At 41.1% G+C, this 18982-nt stretch overlaps 1 protein-coding gene across 1 annotated transcript; it reads left to right on the top strand.

Annotated features, from left to right (window-relative positions):
- Positions 1–5843: 5843 nt before the first annotated feature.
- Positions 5844–13220, top strand: nfu1 (NFU1 iron-sulfur cluster scaffold homolog). The gene is made up of 8 exons (XM_084388813.1): positions 5844–5942; positions 6748–6845; positions 6930–7065; positions 9014–9080; positions 9159–9276; positions 9379–9442; positions 10610–10784; positions 12562–13220. Exons 1-8 carry the CDS (start codon positions 5884–5886, stop codon positions 12601–12603), a joined length of 759 nt encoding a protein of 252 aa, XP_084244939.1. The 5' UTR covers positions 5844–5883; the 3' UTR covers positions 12604–13220.
- Positions 13221–18982: the final 5762 nt, after the last annotated feature.

Genomic DNA, 18982 nt, shown 5'->3' with positions numbered 1-18982 from the left:
CCACACACCGCTCGAGTTCTAAATGTAGTAAATGTGCCCACACTTCCGTGCTCACAACTACTCGCTGCTCGCTCTGTCACTCAGTTACCTCAATTTGCCACGGCTCAAGCCGCAGGGGTATTAAGTATAGAAAAAGTGCCCACTCCCGTGTGCTCACTGCCTCACACAGACCAGGTTCCCATGGCAACGCGTCCAGAGCGCTATCTCTTAAAGCGGAAACTTTCCGCTCGAGCATCAAGTGTAGGAAATGTGCCCACAGCCCTGTGCTCACACCTGCCCACTGCCCGCTCTGCCAGACAGGTGGCAAACCTCATAAAGCCCCCAAACACTGGCCGTGTCATAAGTGCAAATCCCGCGCCAGCTCACGAGCACGCGCGCCCACTTTCAGACACCATAATCCCCACGCCGCTCTCGCGCCTGGGATGTTTGACAGCAGTTCACGCTCCATCGTCCGAGATCGAGCTACTAAATTCTGCACAGTCGGCCAGCCCTGTTCTTCTGCCCTCGTGTCCGAGCATCGGCGGCGCGCGCGCCGCCCCGTCTTCTCTGATACAGGTTCCCCATCCCGCGCAACGCGGCGATCTGAACCCAGAGACCATTCGACCCCTAGCCATGCATGCAAAAGCATGGGAGGCTATTCAGGGCGCGTCAGAATGGGTGCTCAACACCATAAGACACGGTTATTCGCTCCAATTTGCTCGTCGCCCTCCGCGCTTTCTAGCGCAGACGGAAACGAAAGTGAGTTTGGACACAGCACATCTGCTTCAAGCAGAGATAACAAAGCTGCTGCGAAAAGGGGCCATAGAACAGGTACATCCTTCCCTGAGCGAGTCAGGCTTTTACAGCTGTTACTTCCTCGTTCCCAAGAAGGACGGAGCTTTAAGACCTATTTTAGATCTGAGACATCTGAACAAGGCTCTCATGAGACGGCCGTTCAGGATGATTACAACCAGACAGATCCTCGCGCAAATTCGCCCAGGAGACTGGTTTATCTCTCTCGATCTGAAAGACGCTTATTTCCAGATCCAGATAACTCCCCGTCACAGGCCATTTTTGAGATTCGCCTTCGACGGTCGAGCTTATCAATACACAGTCCTGCCGTTCGGCCTGTCTTTAGCACCCCGTACATTTACGAAATGCATGGACACGGCTCTCGCTCCCCTGAGGAGTCAGGGAATGCGAATTCTGAACTACTTGGACGATTGGCTCGTTCTAGCGCAGTCAGAGACAGAACTTGTGTCTCACAGAACAGCGTTACTCGACCACCTGGAGGGTCTGGGTCTAGCGGTCAACTGGACCAAGAGCTCGCTCTCGCCCCGGCAGTCGATTTCCTTTCTCGGAATAGAACTGGACTCGGTGGCGATGACGGACAGATTGTCGGAGCAGCGCGCGCGCCGCATCCAGCGCCTCGCTGCATCCTTCAAAGAAGGCAACCGGGTTCCCCTGAAGGCATTCCAGCGCATTCTGGGGCATATGGCCTCAGCTGCAGCGGTTCTTCAGCTGGGTTTACTGCGCATGCGCCCGCTTCAACGCTGGCTGAGAACGCGCGTATCCCATCGAGCCTGGGCGACCGGCGGCTCGCTAATCAGAGTGACTCAGGTCTGTGTCTCAGCCCTGCAGCCCTGGCTAGCAGCCGAATGGTATCACACAGGAGTGAATATGGGAGTGGTTTCACACCGGAAAGTTGTCTCGACAGACGCGTCCAACCTAGGTTGGGGAGCGCTCTTCGAAGGCAGACCGGTCTTTGGCCACTGGTCAGACCAGGAGAATCTCCTACACATAAACTGTCTAGAGATGCTCGCGGTCGAGAAAGCGCTCAGGCACTTCCTCCCTTTCCTCCATGGTCACCATGTTCTAGTCCGCACGGACAACACTTCAGTAGTGGCCTATGTGAACCGCCAGGGCGGTGTCAGATCAAAGCAACTCTGCGCCCTGACGGAACGCCTCCTCGTATGGGCTCAGCACTCTCTGCGCTCTCTGAGAGCATCGCATGTGCCTGGCCATCTGAACGAGGGCCCCGACAGACTGTCCAGGGACAATGTTCCCCCTGGGGAGTGGTCTCTACACCCCCAAACAGTCCAGTCGCTGTGGCGCCGCTTTGGCAGAGCGAAAGTCGACCTCTTTGCGTCAAAAGACAACGCGCACTGCCCAGCGTTCTTTTCAAAGAGCGAGGACGCGCTGGCCCAGTTTTGGCCCAGCGGCCCGCTATATGCCTTTCCACCAGTCTCTCTGCTGCCTCAGGTTATCGAGAGAGTCAGGAAAGCGCGCCACACAGTGCTCCTCATAGCCCCGTTCTGGGAGAACCAAGCTTGGTTCCCGGAACTCATACAATTGGCAGACTCAGCCCCTTGGCCGATTCCGGTGCGGAGAGACCTTCTCTCTCAAGCCCGCGGCTCGATTTGGCATCCCCACCCAGAGCACTGGTCTCTGCATGCGTGGAGCCTCAACAATTACATGCTGATCTACCAGAAGGGGTGATGAACACGATCATACAATCTAGAGCCCCCTCCACGAGGCGGCTCTACACGTCTAAATGGTCTGTGTTTAACAAATGGTGCACTACCAAAGGGCTCAATCCACAGACATGTGGGGTCTCGCAAGTATTGTGCTTCCTTCAAGAGCTACTGGACGCGGGCAGGTCCCCCTCCACGCTCAAAGTCTATGTCGCGGCCATTTCAGCGCTCTCTGTTTCAGAGCCGGGCCGCGCATTAGGAAGGAACGAGTTTGTCATCCGCTTCCTTAGAGGAGCGAGGAGGATGAACCCCCCGCGACCCCCTTCGGTTCCTATGTGGGATCTTTCACTGGTCTTAGACGCACTGAAAGCACATCCCTTTGAACCCTTAGAAACTGTGGATATGAAATACCTCACGCTCAAAACCGTTTTTCTGATAGCACTGTCTTCAGTAAAACGTGTGGGAGACCTTCACGCGTTATCCACTAACGCTGCGTGCCTCGAGTTCGGACCCAATGACTCTAAAGTTATTCTCAGACCGAGGCATGGGTACGTCCCAAAAACTTTGGGCACTCCCTTCAGAGCGCAGGTCATTTCCCTTTCAGCCCTGCCGAATACTGGCTGCGAGGCAGATAGTCACCTCCTCTGCCCAGTTAGGGCGCTGAGAAGCTATATTTCGCGCTCCGCCGCCTTCAGGCGTTCAGAGCAGCTTTTTGTTTCGTTTGGTGGGCGCACCAAGGGTCTCGCCGCCTCGAAACACACTCTGTCCAGATGGATAGTCGATGCTATCGCAGCTGCTTACGCATCTAAAAACCTGCAGTGCCCCTTGGGCATTCGGGCACACTCCACCAGAGGCATGGCCTCATCGTGGGCGTGGTCCAGTGGGATTCCCATTCATGACATTTGTGCAGCGGCAGGCTGGGCCTCCCCCTCCACATTTGTTAGGTTTTACAACCTGGAAGTTCCCGCCTTGCAGGCCAAAGTGCTGTCAGTCTAAGTCTCGCGTAAGCCAGCCCACTATCTGTGCGCGGGCTACGCTGCTGATTTAGCTCTACTGGTTGAGCTGCACTATATGGAAGTGTTAGTTGGACCGGCTGTGCCGCTCCCTGCCCCATATTACGTGCTTGTGTACTGTGGTATCTTGGCCGCCCAGCTCCGCTTCGCGTTCCCTGGGCTCCCCATGGGACTCATTCAGGATGCTGGGCGCGCGCACGGCGTTGACAAAGGTGTTCCCGCAGCGTAAGCTAGCTTACGCAATACGAGAGAACCTCTCGTAAGAGAACGTACTCGGTTACTAACGTAACCTCGGTTCTCTCTAGAGAGGGAACGAGTATTGCGTAACCCGCCGTGCACTCGCCACGAGCTCGTTTTCGCTTCATGCGACAGAAACCAGCGAAGCAGCCTCTGTTCCTTGCTTATATACGCTAAGCCACACCCCTAATGACGGGCTGTGACGCACTAAGCGCGCCAAGCGCGCTCATTGGACGTGACGTCACGCGCAAGGCTCAGCCATAGGCTGCTGCAGTTGCCGCAGAGCAGCCAATGGGCACGCGATTCGCTTGCCCTAGGTCTGCAGGCTGCCGCACTGCGTTGACAAGTTTTAAAAAATTAGGATAATTTTTGGCTTCAGTATCTCGTGAAAGGAGACTTTCCCGCAGCGTAAGCTAGCTTACGCAATACTCGTTCCCTCTCTAGAGAGAACCGAGGTTACGTTAGTAACCGAGTACGTTTTTTGTTATCCAAGAATGATATTGTTATCCAGGAATGACAAAACAAATATTTTTTCTTTATAATCAGGCACTAACTTAACCACCTATGGAAAACTACAACTTAGCTATCATCACTTAAGGTAATCTTTTAGATCAAATAGATAGTTTTTTAATATAAAAACATTATAAATGTTTTATTAGTGTTTACGTGATATTGCTACAAAGTGCACCAGTGACCGAAAAGGTTCTGGTGCTCCTTCAGGGTCTTCTTTTTGATACAATATTATTTCACATGACATACCAAAATTTATTATGGTCCAAAATGGTCATTGATGTCTGTTATCCAGGAATGACGAAAGTCTTTCTGTCATAAAAATGTAAATAAGCTTAGTATTATCACTATATTTGAAAACATCAATACAATTATGCCCAAATAGATTTTAAAAACTTTTATTTATATTTTTTACATTTTTGTCGTATTTTTGTATTCAGATCTTAAGGACTTTTGAGCTCAATAGTTCCTTAAAGATTAATTATTTATAATGAATTCTCACATGAGTAATTAAAGAGGGGGAAGTTGAGTCACTTAATGAAATGCATTTAAAAATGTTTACATTTTTAATATTATGAATATGCTTTGGACACCAGAATTGACACGCCATGTCACTGACCCATATCGTCACCTTCCTAAAATAATTGCCTAAGTCATTTTTTGACAAAAATGATTTTTTTGCATAAGTCATCTCCTCATGATGCTGGCCACCTCTGGTAAAATCCCCACATCCTCAGTTGAACAGATCATGCAGTTCTACCCCTGCAGTGTAATGGCCTATGTCAAGAGTGTGACTTAGGCCGTTTTATTTGGCCTAAGTCAAAAGATTTTACAAGCAATTTAAAATTTTTACAAGCTTTTCAAGATGGGAGCTGCATCAAGAAGACCGAACCTCTGAAGTTATTTTTCATTTTTTTTTGTGTTTTCTGAGAAACCTGAAAAATGACTTAGGCAATTATTTTAGGAAGGTGACGATATAATACATTTAAAAATAATAAATACATATAAATAATAATAAAAAAATATTATAATAATAATAAGGGATTTAAGTGAATAAAAATAACTAGAATTTATTTAATTTATTGTAAAGGTGTCCATTTGAACTTTTTGCAAATATTATTTTTATTTAAAAATTTACAGCATTTTAATCGTATGCACAATTACATGATTTTGCATTACATTTTGAAATACATGAATCACTTAAATAATACAAATTATTTATTTGTTTATTTCTAAATGGCTACATTTGATGAAAAAGTTGAGTAGTTTTCTCTGCAGGGGCTCCTTGATTGCTTGATTGATCCAGAGCAATTTTAACACCCTTAAAAAAGTATTTATTTGACCCAGTACCCAAATTTGAATGTTTTTTAAATTAAATAACAGGTCCTGTGGCAAAAATATTTGGGGCAGCTGAGACAGAAAACTTCATGGCTTAAGGCATATTTTTGTTGTTGAAAATTGTAGGCAATTTATTTTCAATGCCAAAAATATATAAAACCAACATGGATATCTCAATGAATTTTCAATATATATCGATTTAAATAGTACTTTTTTATATATATGTTTTATATGTTATTATAAGCGGACAGAAACCCCGTCTGATTTCCGCCCCGCATTAAATCCAGGAAGTGACGTAACAGAGTTTTCGTGCCCGCGCCTCAGTCACGAGCATGGCTGCTTACAGGAGATTCGGGGTTGGAAGGAATTTAGCTGTTCTTTTGACGAGATCGTGAGTCGTTCATGCATTCATACTACGCTTTTTACTATACGTTTATATGTCAGTGAGGAGTTATAAGTGATGTCTTTCAGATTGTTTAGAGTCGGGCGTTTAAGAGTTTAAGAGTTTAATATTTTTCAGTGTCACTGACAAGGTCTTGAGTGACGCAGATGCAGGGTACTTATTGGAGTAATAATGTCATGACTATTCAAAAGTTAACATATTGTTATCACCACTGTTATTCACTTTTGGTCATATATATATTTGTACTTTTCTATACTAATTTATGGCATAGTTAATGCAAAAGCTAGTTACTTCAATGCTCTCGTTACAAAAAATTACCACGGTGACATAACTGCTATCAAAATATATATTTACCATAAAAAACACCGTAATAACGAGATCTTCTTCAAACGTAGAACCTTGCTCTCATGCTAAGTTACTATAGTTTTATTCTACTAACTATAACTAGTAAATTGTCAGAAACTGTCTCTATTAACAACAAAAACAAAACAACAATAATATATTCTATTATATTAATATGGTATCACACGATATTAATATTATATAACAATGTTATGCTAATATAATATTACAATAATAATTTTTGAGAGGGCACTTTATATGTTATTGTTGATGGCATATCAGGAAAATGTTGATGTACATTTTGTTGATGCCCAACAACATTTTGTTGATGTATTTGTTGATACAAATGTTGATGCCCAACACTTATTGATGTAAGGCATATCAGGAAAATGTAGAAATCTGTAGAGTTGCTGTTGAAGTATAATAATCCGGTGATTTGCTGTGCTCAAAGGCATCATGTGTGCAGTTACCATGGAGCAGGGCTCAACAGACCCTCTCTTCACAAAGTGGGCAGAAAGCAGATTCCACCGCAAACAACCACTATGTTTAGTAAGTATTACCAATATTCAGGTTTGCACGTTATGATAAAGTGTTTGGTTGGAATGGATCATAACGCTTCTTTCATCTCATCAGTCAGAAACATGTTTATTCAGACCCAAGACACTCCAAACCCAAACAGCCTGAAGTTTCTCCCTGGTCGCATGGTGATGGAATCAGGGACTATGGATTTCGCTGGACCCAGAGAGGCTTATTGTTCACCCTTGGCAAGGTGGAGTTTGTATTTTTTTTACCCAGTCTAAACACTTTTTGCACTGTATTTTATTTTATGGAGATTAAGCTAATTGCTTATGCAATGCACTATCAATCATGATCCATAGTAATCTATAGGAGAAGTTATTATGTTTAATAGTAAATAAGCTAAAGTCAATGTAAGTGATTTCACCAGGTATGGCATTGCAAAATTGCATTTTTTAAATACATTTTCTAAAGAATATGTCAGCGGTAGGCCTGTCATGATTATTGAATAATCACCTGATCATGGTTATTCGTTCTAATTGCCATTGTTTGAGATAACCGCAGTAATTTCTATCAGAATGTACAACATTTTGTCTCCTTTTCCAGTTTGGTAGACAGAGAGTAAAGAATATAGAATATAAAAAAAACACTGTCATGAACACTGTTTATATTATATTATATTATATTATATTATATTATATTATATTATATTATATTATATTATATTATATTATTAATAATAAATTATGCAAATATTATTAATTTCCATTGCAATAAAGTTATCTATCATATGGGCCTATTTTATTGGCCTTTTTTTAACATTAGTTTGAAAATTGGTGCCACAATGCTAAGATATTGTATGTTATGATTCAGTGGCCCAAATCCAAATAATTTATTCTTAACTCTGTTATTCTGGTCTTATTGGCTCTACAGAGTAACTGTACAGTACAGTACAGTACAGTACAGTACAGTCGGCAGGTAACAGTTCAAAAATGTACCATTAATTGACTATTGACAGGCCTTGTCTGGCCAAACACGTATTCTTTTCCTGATCAGGTTAACCTCAAATGTAAAATATATATGAATTTAAATCACAAAAATATTGCAAACCATACGAATGTACCCATCAATTAATATATACTTTAATATGTACTTTAAAAAAATTTTAATTAATCTTTAATCAAAATAACCTCTTGCAGCGACACCTCTGGCGTGAGGGCGGGTTAACCTGTCACTCACATGAGATCCACCAATAGCAAACCACAACCATCCAATCAATTCCCCATGAACAAAATCAAGTCCCGCCCTACAGTTCACTCCGATTTCCGTCACAGTAGGGAAGAAAAGAAGAACGCAACTTTCATGCTGACTTTAAACTCTATAAAAAAATATACATTTTCTGAAGTAAAATAAATTCATTATTTTGAATTCGAGACTCAATTAAATTAAAATCAATTAAAAGACACTGCAAAAACTGTAACGAATGGGACATCAAGGCAATTTCAAGTGAACAGAAACATAGGTGAACGTGATTTCACCAAGTGCAACGTTCCAGGATCAACATCTTTCCTGATCCTGACACAACATTCCAATCAACCAATCAGATTTGAGGGACATGTTTACAGTTTATGTCAAGGTTAGGCTTACAGTTAGGGTTAGGTGCTTCTACATCAGTGTTATTCACCTATTGTTTCCCTCTGATTTTAGGGGTAAGTTATCGGTAGGGTTAGGTTTAGGACTAAATATTCGGACAGAAATGTTGTTTCAGGATCAACAAAATAAGTTGATCCAGAAACATGTCTTACTTGACAAAATCACAGTGACCCAGAAACACAGGGTGCATAAAATATTTATGTGAGATTATAATGTGCGTTTCCTTAATGGAGAAAATATGATGCTTTGAAAAAAAGTTATAATAAATATAATTATCATCAATGGTCATGAGATACAGTAAGTATATTGAGAATGACACATGAACAATAGTAATATTGATGCTTGACTTTGCAAACACCACTAATGATGGATAACTGATTTCTCAGGACGCCTATTTGAGTGATATGTGTCAGACTGTTGGCTTTATTTTATGTGTGGTATTCCCAAAAAATGCTTACAACCGCTTTAAATCCAGAAATGTTTTTGTGAGTTTCTATCAGAACCTGAAGGGAAATCCTGCCTGTACTGATGCTGTTTTCATTCCTCAGACAGTTGTTCAGAATTGAAGGAGTCAAGAGTGTCTTCTTCGGCCCTGACTTCATAACCATTACTAAGGTAAACTACCAGCCCTGTTAAACACTATTTTAATTGAACTTTTAAGCATTGAGCATGCCATCTCTTTTTTTCATTCAGGCTGATGGCGAAACGCAGTGGAAGGTGCTCAAACCAGACGTCTTCGCTACCATCATGGACTTCTTCACCTCCGGACTTCCTGTTGTCAATGAAGCCGATGCTCCACATGCCGACACAGGTTGAACATTACGTTCTCTTCTGTTCTTCTCATGCTTGTTATCTTGACATCATCACTAAACTCAAGATCTTTACACATGTTGTACACGTCGTACTCCTGCAGCTCCTTCGGAGGATGATGACGAGGTGGTGGCCATGATTAAAGAATTACTGGACACACGCATAAGGTACTACAGTACATTTCTGTACTTTTGATATTATAATCAATGCAGCCTTCAGATTCAATTCAGTTCAAGTTTATTTTTATAGCGCAATTCACAATACATATTGTTTCAAAGCAGCTTTACAGAAAATGCTTTTTACAGTTTAGAAAGTATTCAGTCATCAGCCAGAGATGAGTGTGTCAAAGTTATGTCCATATGGCAGCAATATACAGCTAAAATACACTGCCAGGCCAAAATAAAGAAGAAGAAAAAAAGACACTATTTGGGTTTAAATAGGCAAATGCTTAAGAGTCTATGATTGGATCATTATTGCAGTGATTATTATGTTTCTAGCATGTTATATTTTTGTCAACAGTTCTTCTAACCCTAATTGAGGAGTGTGTAGCTTTTCATTTCTTAAACAACCATGTATGAAGACACATCATGGCCATATTCCAGGATGATAATGTGCAGATTCATCAGGCTCAGATTGTGAAAGAATGGTTGTGAGGATCATGAAGAATCATTTTCACACATGAATCGGCTCCTCAGAGTCCAGAGCTTAAACTCATTGAAAGTCTTTGGGATGTGCTGGAGGAGACTTTACAGAGAGCTGGACTCTTGCATTGACAATACAAGATCTTGAGCAAAAACTGATGTGCGTCTTGATGGAAATAACATAATAATCACAAAATTTATTTCCATCAAGAGGTTTCAATTTTGACATGCTATATTTTTTAACATTTTAAATTGTACTCATATTTCACAAGTTTTTTTGAACTGTATTTTTTTAACTAAAATGCAGCTTTGGTGAACATAAAATACTTTCAAAAACATTAAGAAAGTAACACTTTAGTTTAGGGTCCAAAATCATAATATTAGCTAGTTGCTTATTAGCATGCATATTACTAGGATATTGATTGTGTATTAGTACTTATAGTTTATTAGTACTAGTGAGAATTGGACCTTAATCTAAAGTGTGACCAAGAAATCATACAAACCCCAAACCTTTGAACGTCAGTGTAATAATTCTGAACCGTTTCATTCTAAATAGTACATTTGGCCTCTACAGGAATAAACTAAATGTATTGCTGTGATCATCACTTATGTTTAATCACATAATTCGTAAGAATAATAATGTTGTTCTTAATTCAGGAACTTTCTCTCCTCTATCTGCGTGTCGTTCCTCAGGCCCACAGTGCAGGAGGACGGCGGTGACGTGTTGTATCATGGTTTTGAGGACGGTATAGTGAAGCTGAAGCTGCAGGGTTCCTGCACTAGCTGTCCCAGCTCCATCATCACGCTGAAGAGTGGCATCCAGAACATGCTGCAGTTCTATGTCCCCGAGGTGGAAGGAGTTGAGCAGGTGAGGAGTTACGGACCATTCTCAACACATTTTCGCAATTATGCTATTTTAAAGGTTCTAATGTTGTTTTGGAGGTCTCCTACAATAGGTTTACATGCATCAAAGGTCAAAAAACACTTTGATTTTCTCATAATATACACTGCTGCATCAGCTGCTGAAATGGTTTGATAAAGGATTCAGTTAAAGGTAGGGTAGGTAATCCTTTTTCTAAAAAAAACACATTCCAAATTTGTTTAAACTGTCTTTATATACCAATACATAATTAAAATGTAAGTACTCTGAAAAAGAAAATATAAAAATCGAGTGACTGTAGACCTTTTAATCTGCAATAAACACAGCTCATTATTTCCATTCACTCCCACCCCCTCCCTTCTGAGCTCCTTCCAAAGCCACGCCCCCAAAACACATGAACGCGCAACGCCAAACGCTCAGGCTGGAACAAGACGCATTTATTACCTGAGACGAGTGGAGAGGAAGGAGCGCAGTACATACAGTGACATCATGTCAGAATCACATGTAATAAAATACCTAACTTTATCACTTTGAATATAAACAAATAAGATTTCTTTTAGTACTCACTCACTATCAAGCTAGCATCGATACTGGTAAAGTTTCATTCGGTAACAAGCTATATTTATAAGGCAAAACTAAAAACAGGTTGCATTGATACACGTTTTTCCATTACCATCAGTTACACTGTGATGAAGGTGAATTTCGTGTAAGATTCATAACATATACGGTGTTTTGCATGTAAGAGTTTCCATGATGAAAACATTGTTGACTCTAATGAAGACTAACGTACACTCCGAGTCCGGAGACAAGTACCGCATCGTCGGTTCGAGGACAGGTCCGGGGTTGAGGGCGAAGCAGAGGAGGTCGTTCAAGAGTGCGGGCAGGGTCCGAGGAAGTAGTTTTTGCCTTGTTTGCCTTCGCTGACTGCATATGCAGGTGCTTTGAGCTGAATATTTCCGGGAACGGTGACATGTGATGAGTGCACGCAGGGCAGCGCGCGCAGTGGGGCTCTGGCACGAGACATGAAGGCATCTGATTGGTTCTTTACATTCGCACCGAATGGCAGTGATTGGTCAGAGTTTTTACTGTCCTGCAGCTGCTACAGAGGTCAGATTTTTTTCATTCCTTTTTCTGAACACATAATGTATTGACTACTATCAGGATGGAAGGACCATTTCACCCAGTATAAAAAAAAGTGTTTCTGAACAGGATTACCTACCCTACCTTTAAGAGAGACTGAATCCTTTATCAAACCATTCCAGACACTGTGAGAAAGGAGCTGATGCAGCAGTTTCTTTCCGAGAGCTGCTCTGCTCTGATTGGTCAGACGGCCCAGTCTGTTGTGATTGGTCTACCATTTACAGAAAGGTGTACATGTCGGAAACGTAACACCCATTACCATATCTGAATTTCAGCTCCAGATCTTCCTCAGCGCTTGTAGAGTAATACAAACCGTAACAATGGTGACGGTGTTCACAGCCAGCCAGTGAAGACCATAGGCTGGCATTATGCAAATTTGTTACAAACCTACGTAGGTTCATGCAGGAAGTGAGACTGGAATTACTGACAACTCGTTTCAGGCAGTTCAGAATCCATTCTTTCTTTTGGGAGACAATAACTCCATTTATCGTGCACTTTGCAGACCTTTTCCATTCACAAACAGCTATGTAACACCGTATGCATGAAAGGCTATATCTGAAAAAGCATAATATGGGCACTTTAAAACAGTGTTTCTCAGCTAATCTGCTGTCCCTTTACTCTTCAGGTGAAAGAAGAGGATGTGGATGTTGAAAAGGGTGTCCTCTGATGTCATTCCTTTCTCCATAATAAATTACCCAGCACCCTTTCCCTTCAGTGTCCAATCATGTAGAAGGAGCTTCGAGTTTACTAGAGACAGTTACACCGCTGTAAGGACAAATCTGTGTGTCCTCACACTCCTTCAAACACATACAGTATATCAGCTACAGACATATTAAGGTGTGCAGGGTTTTTACCCTACATGTTTGGACAGTGTTTGGTCGGGGCTGTTACAGGTTTTGGGTTGGTCGCCCATAATATTTTAGAGATTGTCTCTCAATGCACTGGTTAAAATAAAAATCAGAATTTTGTGTATATGTGAACAAATTACATACATTATAATACACGTGTAGATATTGTTATAAGATATCTACTGGTTTCATGCTAAATGGATTCTATATGGATTTTATCATGGTTTCATTATTTAATAGAGATTCAGTTTCATAGAATAATACGCTATGAATGAAAAAATAAGAAATGCATTTCATTCACCATTAGCTGTTGTGCTCTTTTGTCAGTGGTGTCGAACCACGATTAAAGATTAATTGCTTGTATTTCTTATTTGTCACATCTGATAAATATAAATGTAAATTATGTTCATATTAAAAAACTACATTTTCAAAGGCATTTTGATTACGGTCTATTAAAATCACCCTCAAAATTTTTAATATTTTCTACAATGTAGAAACTATTTGGTCTGTGGCTACCCTGTTATAGAGGATCAAATTTGTAAATATTAAATAATAAAGAAATAAAACAGGAAATATGAATGATAAATAAAAGTTGAGTCAACTTCTGGTTTTGGCTTCTGATTGGTCAAAACAGTGTTCAGTCACTATGATGTGAAACCCACATCACTGCTGCTCCAATAGGGGATTGTTATTTTTGTTGCATAGCAACATTCTGATATGTCAAGAGACTGTATCCTCTATAGGAGGGTGACACTTAATGAATTTGCTTATTAAAAGAATGCTTGAACAGAAATGTGTGTGTACTTGATATTTGTATTATTTAGTATAGTTTTATATTTGCCGTAATTGTATTTGAAGCATAATTGTATGTTAAAATATGTGTGTAGAAAAAAGAAAATAGACATTATCTTGTAGTACACTGGCGTTTTATCTTTTTTAGATCCACAAATATTTTTGAGGAGGCCAATAACTATGAAACATGATAGTCTACAATAATCGATTTTAATTTATTTCCTTATTAGTTTTCCTTTTTGTTTGTTTTCATTTGCCTGAAAAAGAGTAGATTTGACATTTTGAAAAAACGTCATCGTATCCAAACCCACATAAAATAATAATAAAAAATGTATTATAAAACTTTGCTGCAATAATTGCTAGAGTTTCCAATTTTATATAATACTACAGGTCCAATGATATATTTGGATTATTATGAACCGAGATGACCAGAAGAAGCTGAATACATGAGGACAGGTATGTTGTTCTTGCAGTCCTCACCTGCAGGGGGCGCTAGAGAACTACACAAACAGCTGAAATAATCCTCTGGTCGTTCAGGGATTGACTGACAGTCCAATCACCATCGGGATTATTGACATTTGTATCCTTGTACTGCACCCATAAGAAAACCACACGGGGAAGGTCTATAATTAGGTTTTGAATTTAATTTCATGTTTTGTATGGTGGTTTCAGACAAGTTCAAACCCCTCATACATTCAAATAATTTTTTTTACAAAATCTTTTTACAAAAATTACAACGTTATCATATTTTTGGTATGGCTGTACTGTGAACACAATAAAACCACACTGGCACAGGCCTACATTCAGACAAGAGTCAACTATAAAGTAGATTTTAATGAAAAGGAAAAACTATTCTTTTTAAAATTTATTTTAGATTATTTTTTTTGCATCGTATGATGATCGTGCACTGCTTGAGTTATGACACTGACACGAGCATTTTCACATGGCAGCTTTACTGACTCATTCACTATCCAGGTGAGACTGAGTTGTTCTGCGCATGTACAATACAACAGGGAACCAGTACGGGGTGTCATAAGGACAAAACATGCAACTTTTAGAATGCAATACACAACTATATGTATGTATTTATAATTAATGCTATTAATTTATCCAAATTTCTTAATTCAAAATTGTTAGATTTTTTTTATATTACCTTTTACATTTTTGATGTTTCATAAATTGAGTTTGATGATTGTTTTACTGTTTTAACGTCTGTTTAATGGCATCTTGCCTCACTACATGCCAATATGTGCTTAATTAACTTTATCTGGTTGTGCAGGCCCTAAAACAGGGGAAATGTTATAATAATGTAATAATAAATTGTACTTTATTCCTGCAAAGCTGAATTTTCAGCATCAATTTACCCAATATTTAAAGGGATAGTTCGGCCAAAAATGATATTAAACCCATGATTTACTCACCCTCAAGCCATTCGAGATGCGTATGTCAATCATTTTTCAGACGAACACATTTTCAGTTATTTTAGAAAATGTCTTAGATCTTTCAGTGGTTATAATGTCAAGTTATGGGGTCCACCTCCTTCAAGTCCCAAAAATGTGCATGCATCCTTCACAAAAGTAATCCATCCGGCTCCAGGGGGATAAACGAAGGCCTTCTGAGGGCAATCCGTGAGGTTTTGTCGTAAAAATAAACATATTTAAAACTTTATAAACGAAAATAACTGGCTTCCGGCAACGGTCGGCGCGCGTTCACGGGAGATGGATGCCGGCGTATGACGTAGGACGTAGCGTAGTAAGCGTCGTGACATAGAACGAAGTATAGCTAAATCAAACGCTACGTCCTACGTCATACGCCGGCATCCATCTCCCGTGAACGCGCGCCGACCGTTGCCGGAAGCCAGTTATTTTCGTTTATAAAGTTTTAAATATGTTTATTTTTACGACAAAACCTCACGGATTGCACTCAGAAGGCCTTCGTTTATCCCCCTGGAGCTCTAAGACATTTTCTAAAATAACTGAAAATGTGTTCGTCTGAAAAATGATTGACATACGCATCTCGAACGGCTTGAGGGTGAGTAAATCATGGGTTTAATATCATTTTTGGCCGAACTATCCCTTTAAACAGAATATGCTCCCACCAGTCCTGAGATCTCTCTCGCACACAATAACTGAAGCATATGCGCAGGCTGCAATGATGGCACTTTTCGTCCTCCTCCGCCTCAAAATCATGGTGATGTTTGGCGAACTTTGCATAGGCCTATATCGCAGAGCTAGCATCAAGCATATTTCACGTTCATCCATCTGTGCAAGAGAATTGAACCCTTTAAGCATGCGCGATGTTTCAGATAGCCTATGGCAAGTGTAAACCAGGGGGGTAATCTATCAGCCGGAAACTGAAGCTTCCCCGGGGGCCGCCATTGATTAGCAGACCATCACCTGCTGTTAGCATGCCATTGACTCCCATTCATTTTGGCGTCACTTTGACAGCGAATAACTTTACATCAGAGGCGTTTAAAGACTCCATTTGTCCATTATTTATTTCTAAAGAAACACGAAAATGTATAAAAGGCTCCATTACCTTGTATCTTACGTTATGGCCCCGTAGAAGCCGTTTTTGTAAAAATAGGCTAACAATTGCGTCATAACCACGCGACTCTCTGTCGCACAGTAGAGAGATTACCGTATGGACAGGAGGAGAAGCTCTCGGGCAATCGGGGGGACGTGGAGGCAAAATGACAAAGTAATTAATCAGAATACTTAGCAAAAGTTTCTCCTGCTCCTAGCTCATGGACAGCTCCTACTCACACTCTCCGCTCAGCCATCAGGAAGTGAGTGCTTCTAATTGACTTCACTTTTCTCCGTTGAATCCAATGGGGTCGCTGTGTCCATTTCTTTTACTGTATATGGTGTAAACACATGAATCGGATACAGTTGAAAGAACGTGTAAACGGACGGTAAATTGGGCATCAAGACATGCAGTGTAAACGAGGCCTTATTTTCAGAGTAATAACAATTTAACTTTTTTAATTTATTAATTTAAAATAATTATTAGGCTATAATTTTTACCACTCTCCGTGCCTCCCCTGGCATGCTCTGGCGCCCCCCTGGGGAGGCGCGCCCCACACTTTGAAAACCCCTGCTATAGAATAAAGAGACAAAATAAATAAACAGCTTTAAGTTTTTCAAGTGGGTCTAACAGAATATTCATGTAAGAAATACTACAGAAATGATGAAATAACTTTTACAAATGGCTGAACAAAAACGGCTGCGGATCCGCTCCGGAACGGCGGAGTCAATAGGTTTCCATTAAAGTCAATGTGTGTATTTTCATTGACTGCGGAACGGCTGCATTCCGACGATCCGCAGCCCTCCGGAGCAGATATGCAGAGCTTCTATTTTTGCCGGATGCCGGAGAGCTCCGCAGCAATTCAGCACTTATATCGCGCGATCATACGTGAATTCGCGAGATCTCGTGGGTCCTCGTGATTTCAGCTGTCAGTCATAGCCGCAGCCGTTCCGCAAAGTACGGTGGAGCACGGAGCCGTTCCGCAGCCGTTCCGCAGTTGGTGGAAATCCGGGGTGAAACAAGTGTCGGTGCGTGTCCACTGGCGCAGAGCGAGTGTTTACAATTCATTCATATGGAAGTTGAGCTTCTTGCTTGCGCATGAGCATGAAGCTCAACTTATAGGAATTAACTGAAAACGCTCGATCCGCGCCATTAAACCACAAGCACTGTAACCCCTGGTTCACACAGGACGCCGAAGCGACGCGGAACGGAAAATCACGCGCGGTCCGGCGCCTGCCTGTTCACACTAGACGCGTATTCTCCGCGGTGGTCTGCTCAGTTGTTGTTTATTCAGAGCTATTTTTTTACATCATGGGTAAGTAAATAACCTCATAAAATGAATACACCATGTTTCTGTAACCAAGAAGTTTGTACACTTCTTGTATTAATACTTTTTGTTAATACTCGCGGTATTTTAATTTGAAAATTGCTTATATTTTGACAATTGACCGGATGTCTCGTGTTTCTTGGTGTGACTTCCTGCCGGAATGGACGCGGATCACTCGCGGCTCGCGAAAAAAATAGACCAGACGCCGAAACTGGCGCTTCACGGCGCGGGCCGGCCGCGACGCACCGCGTCTGGTGTGAACGACACCATAGGTTAACATGGGCGCCGAAAGGAAGCGGCCTCCGTTCCGCGCCGCTTCGGCGTCGCTTCGGCGTCCGATGTGAATGGGCCGTAAAGTGACAGGAGGCGGGTGTGGGCCGTAAAGTGACAGGAGGCGGGTGTGTGTCAATTCGCCGTTGGAGAGAAGAAAGAGTGAACGCGCAGCTGGTTTTGGTGTATACTGCAGAAAAGAGTATTGGAACCATTTCGGATATTTTAGTATCGATAAAGATTGAAATATCAATATTTTTGACAACACTTGTCCAAACTCGGTAATGAAGGGCCACTGTCCTGCAGAGTTTAGCTTGCCTCAACACACCTGCCTGGAAGCTTCAAGTTTGCCTGATTAACAGGTCAGTATTTAATTGAGAATGGGGCTAAATTTAGCAGGACAATGCCCCCCCAGGAACAGGATTGGATTGAAAAATGTCTCAAATCTTTCTGATGCAAGTCAAATATGTCCATACAATGAAAGTCAATGGGGTACAACAGCCAGGGGTACCCCATTGACTTCCATTGTATGGACATATTTGACTTGCATTTATGTTTTTTATATACAAAATAGTTTTTCTTCAAAATATCTTCTTTTCTGTTCCACATAAGAAAGAAAGTTTGGAAACTGATAAAGACTTCTGGGCTTTCTTTCAACATTACTGATTTATTGCCTTTCTTGGTAAGGAGTTTTGTCAGCTGGAGATGTAGCGAAGTGATTTTGAAAATTTTGGACTGAACTAGCAATACCACTCAACAAGACCCAGAACACATCTGTTGTAAATCTCGTTTGCAATTAGTGTCTATTTTGTCTGCTTATGGTTAAAGGTGCCCCTTCTTACACATGTACTTGGCTCATTCATATGCTGGGTCAAACTCTCTTGTTCTTGCCTCTCTAAGACAATCATTTATCCTCCTGAGACCCAGGGAAAAAAAGTCAACAAACAGGACTAAGCTGTTTAAAAAATAAAATGACATGAAATTATATGTATAGGCAAAAACAATGGGATTTTTTTTTTCAATCACCAATAAATGTTGGGGTTTCAGGATGTTTTTTAACCAAAATTTGTATAAAGATGATTCTCAACTATGTTATGAAAGATATAATGGAATGAATTGATACACCATTTTACTTTATGCAATATGTGGGTAAAATGGCCATAAATTAATATTCCCATTCAATGCAATGTATCTATACACTGTAATCTAATTTGCACATTTAAGTGTTCTTGGAGCAACATTTAATGAAAAAAGAAGTGTAATAATTGGAGTAATAATTGGCA

The sequence above is a fragment of the Rutilus rutilus genome (assembly GCF_951802725.1).
Source record: "Rutilus rutilus genome assembly, chromosome: 19".
Classification (NCBI taxonomy): Eukaryota; Metazoa; Chordata; class Actinopteri; order Cypriniformes; family Leuciscidae; genus Rutilus; species Rutilus rutilus.
The sequence above is the reverse complement of the archived record's forward strand: the minus strand, read 5'-3'. Positions and strand labels throughout refer to the sequence as shown.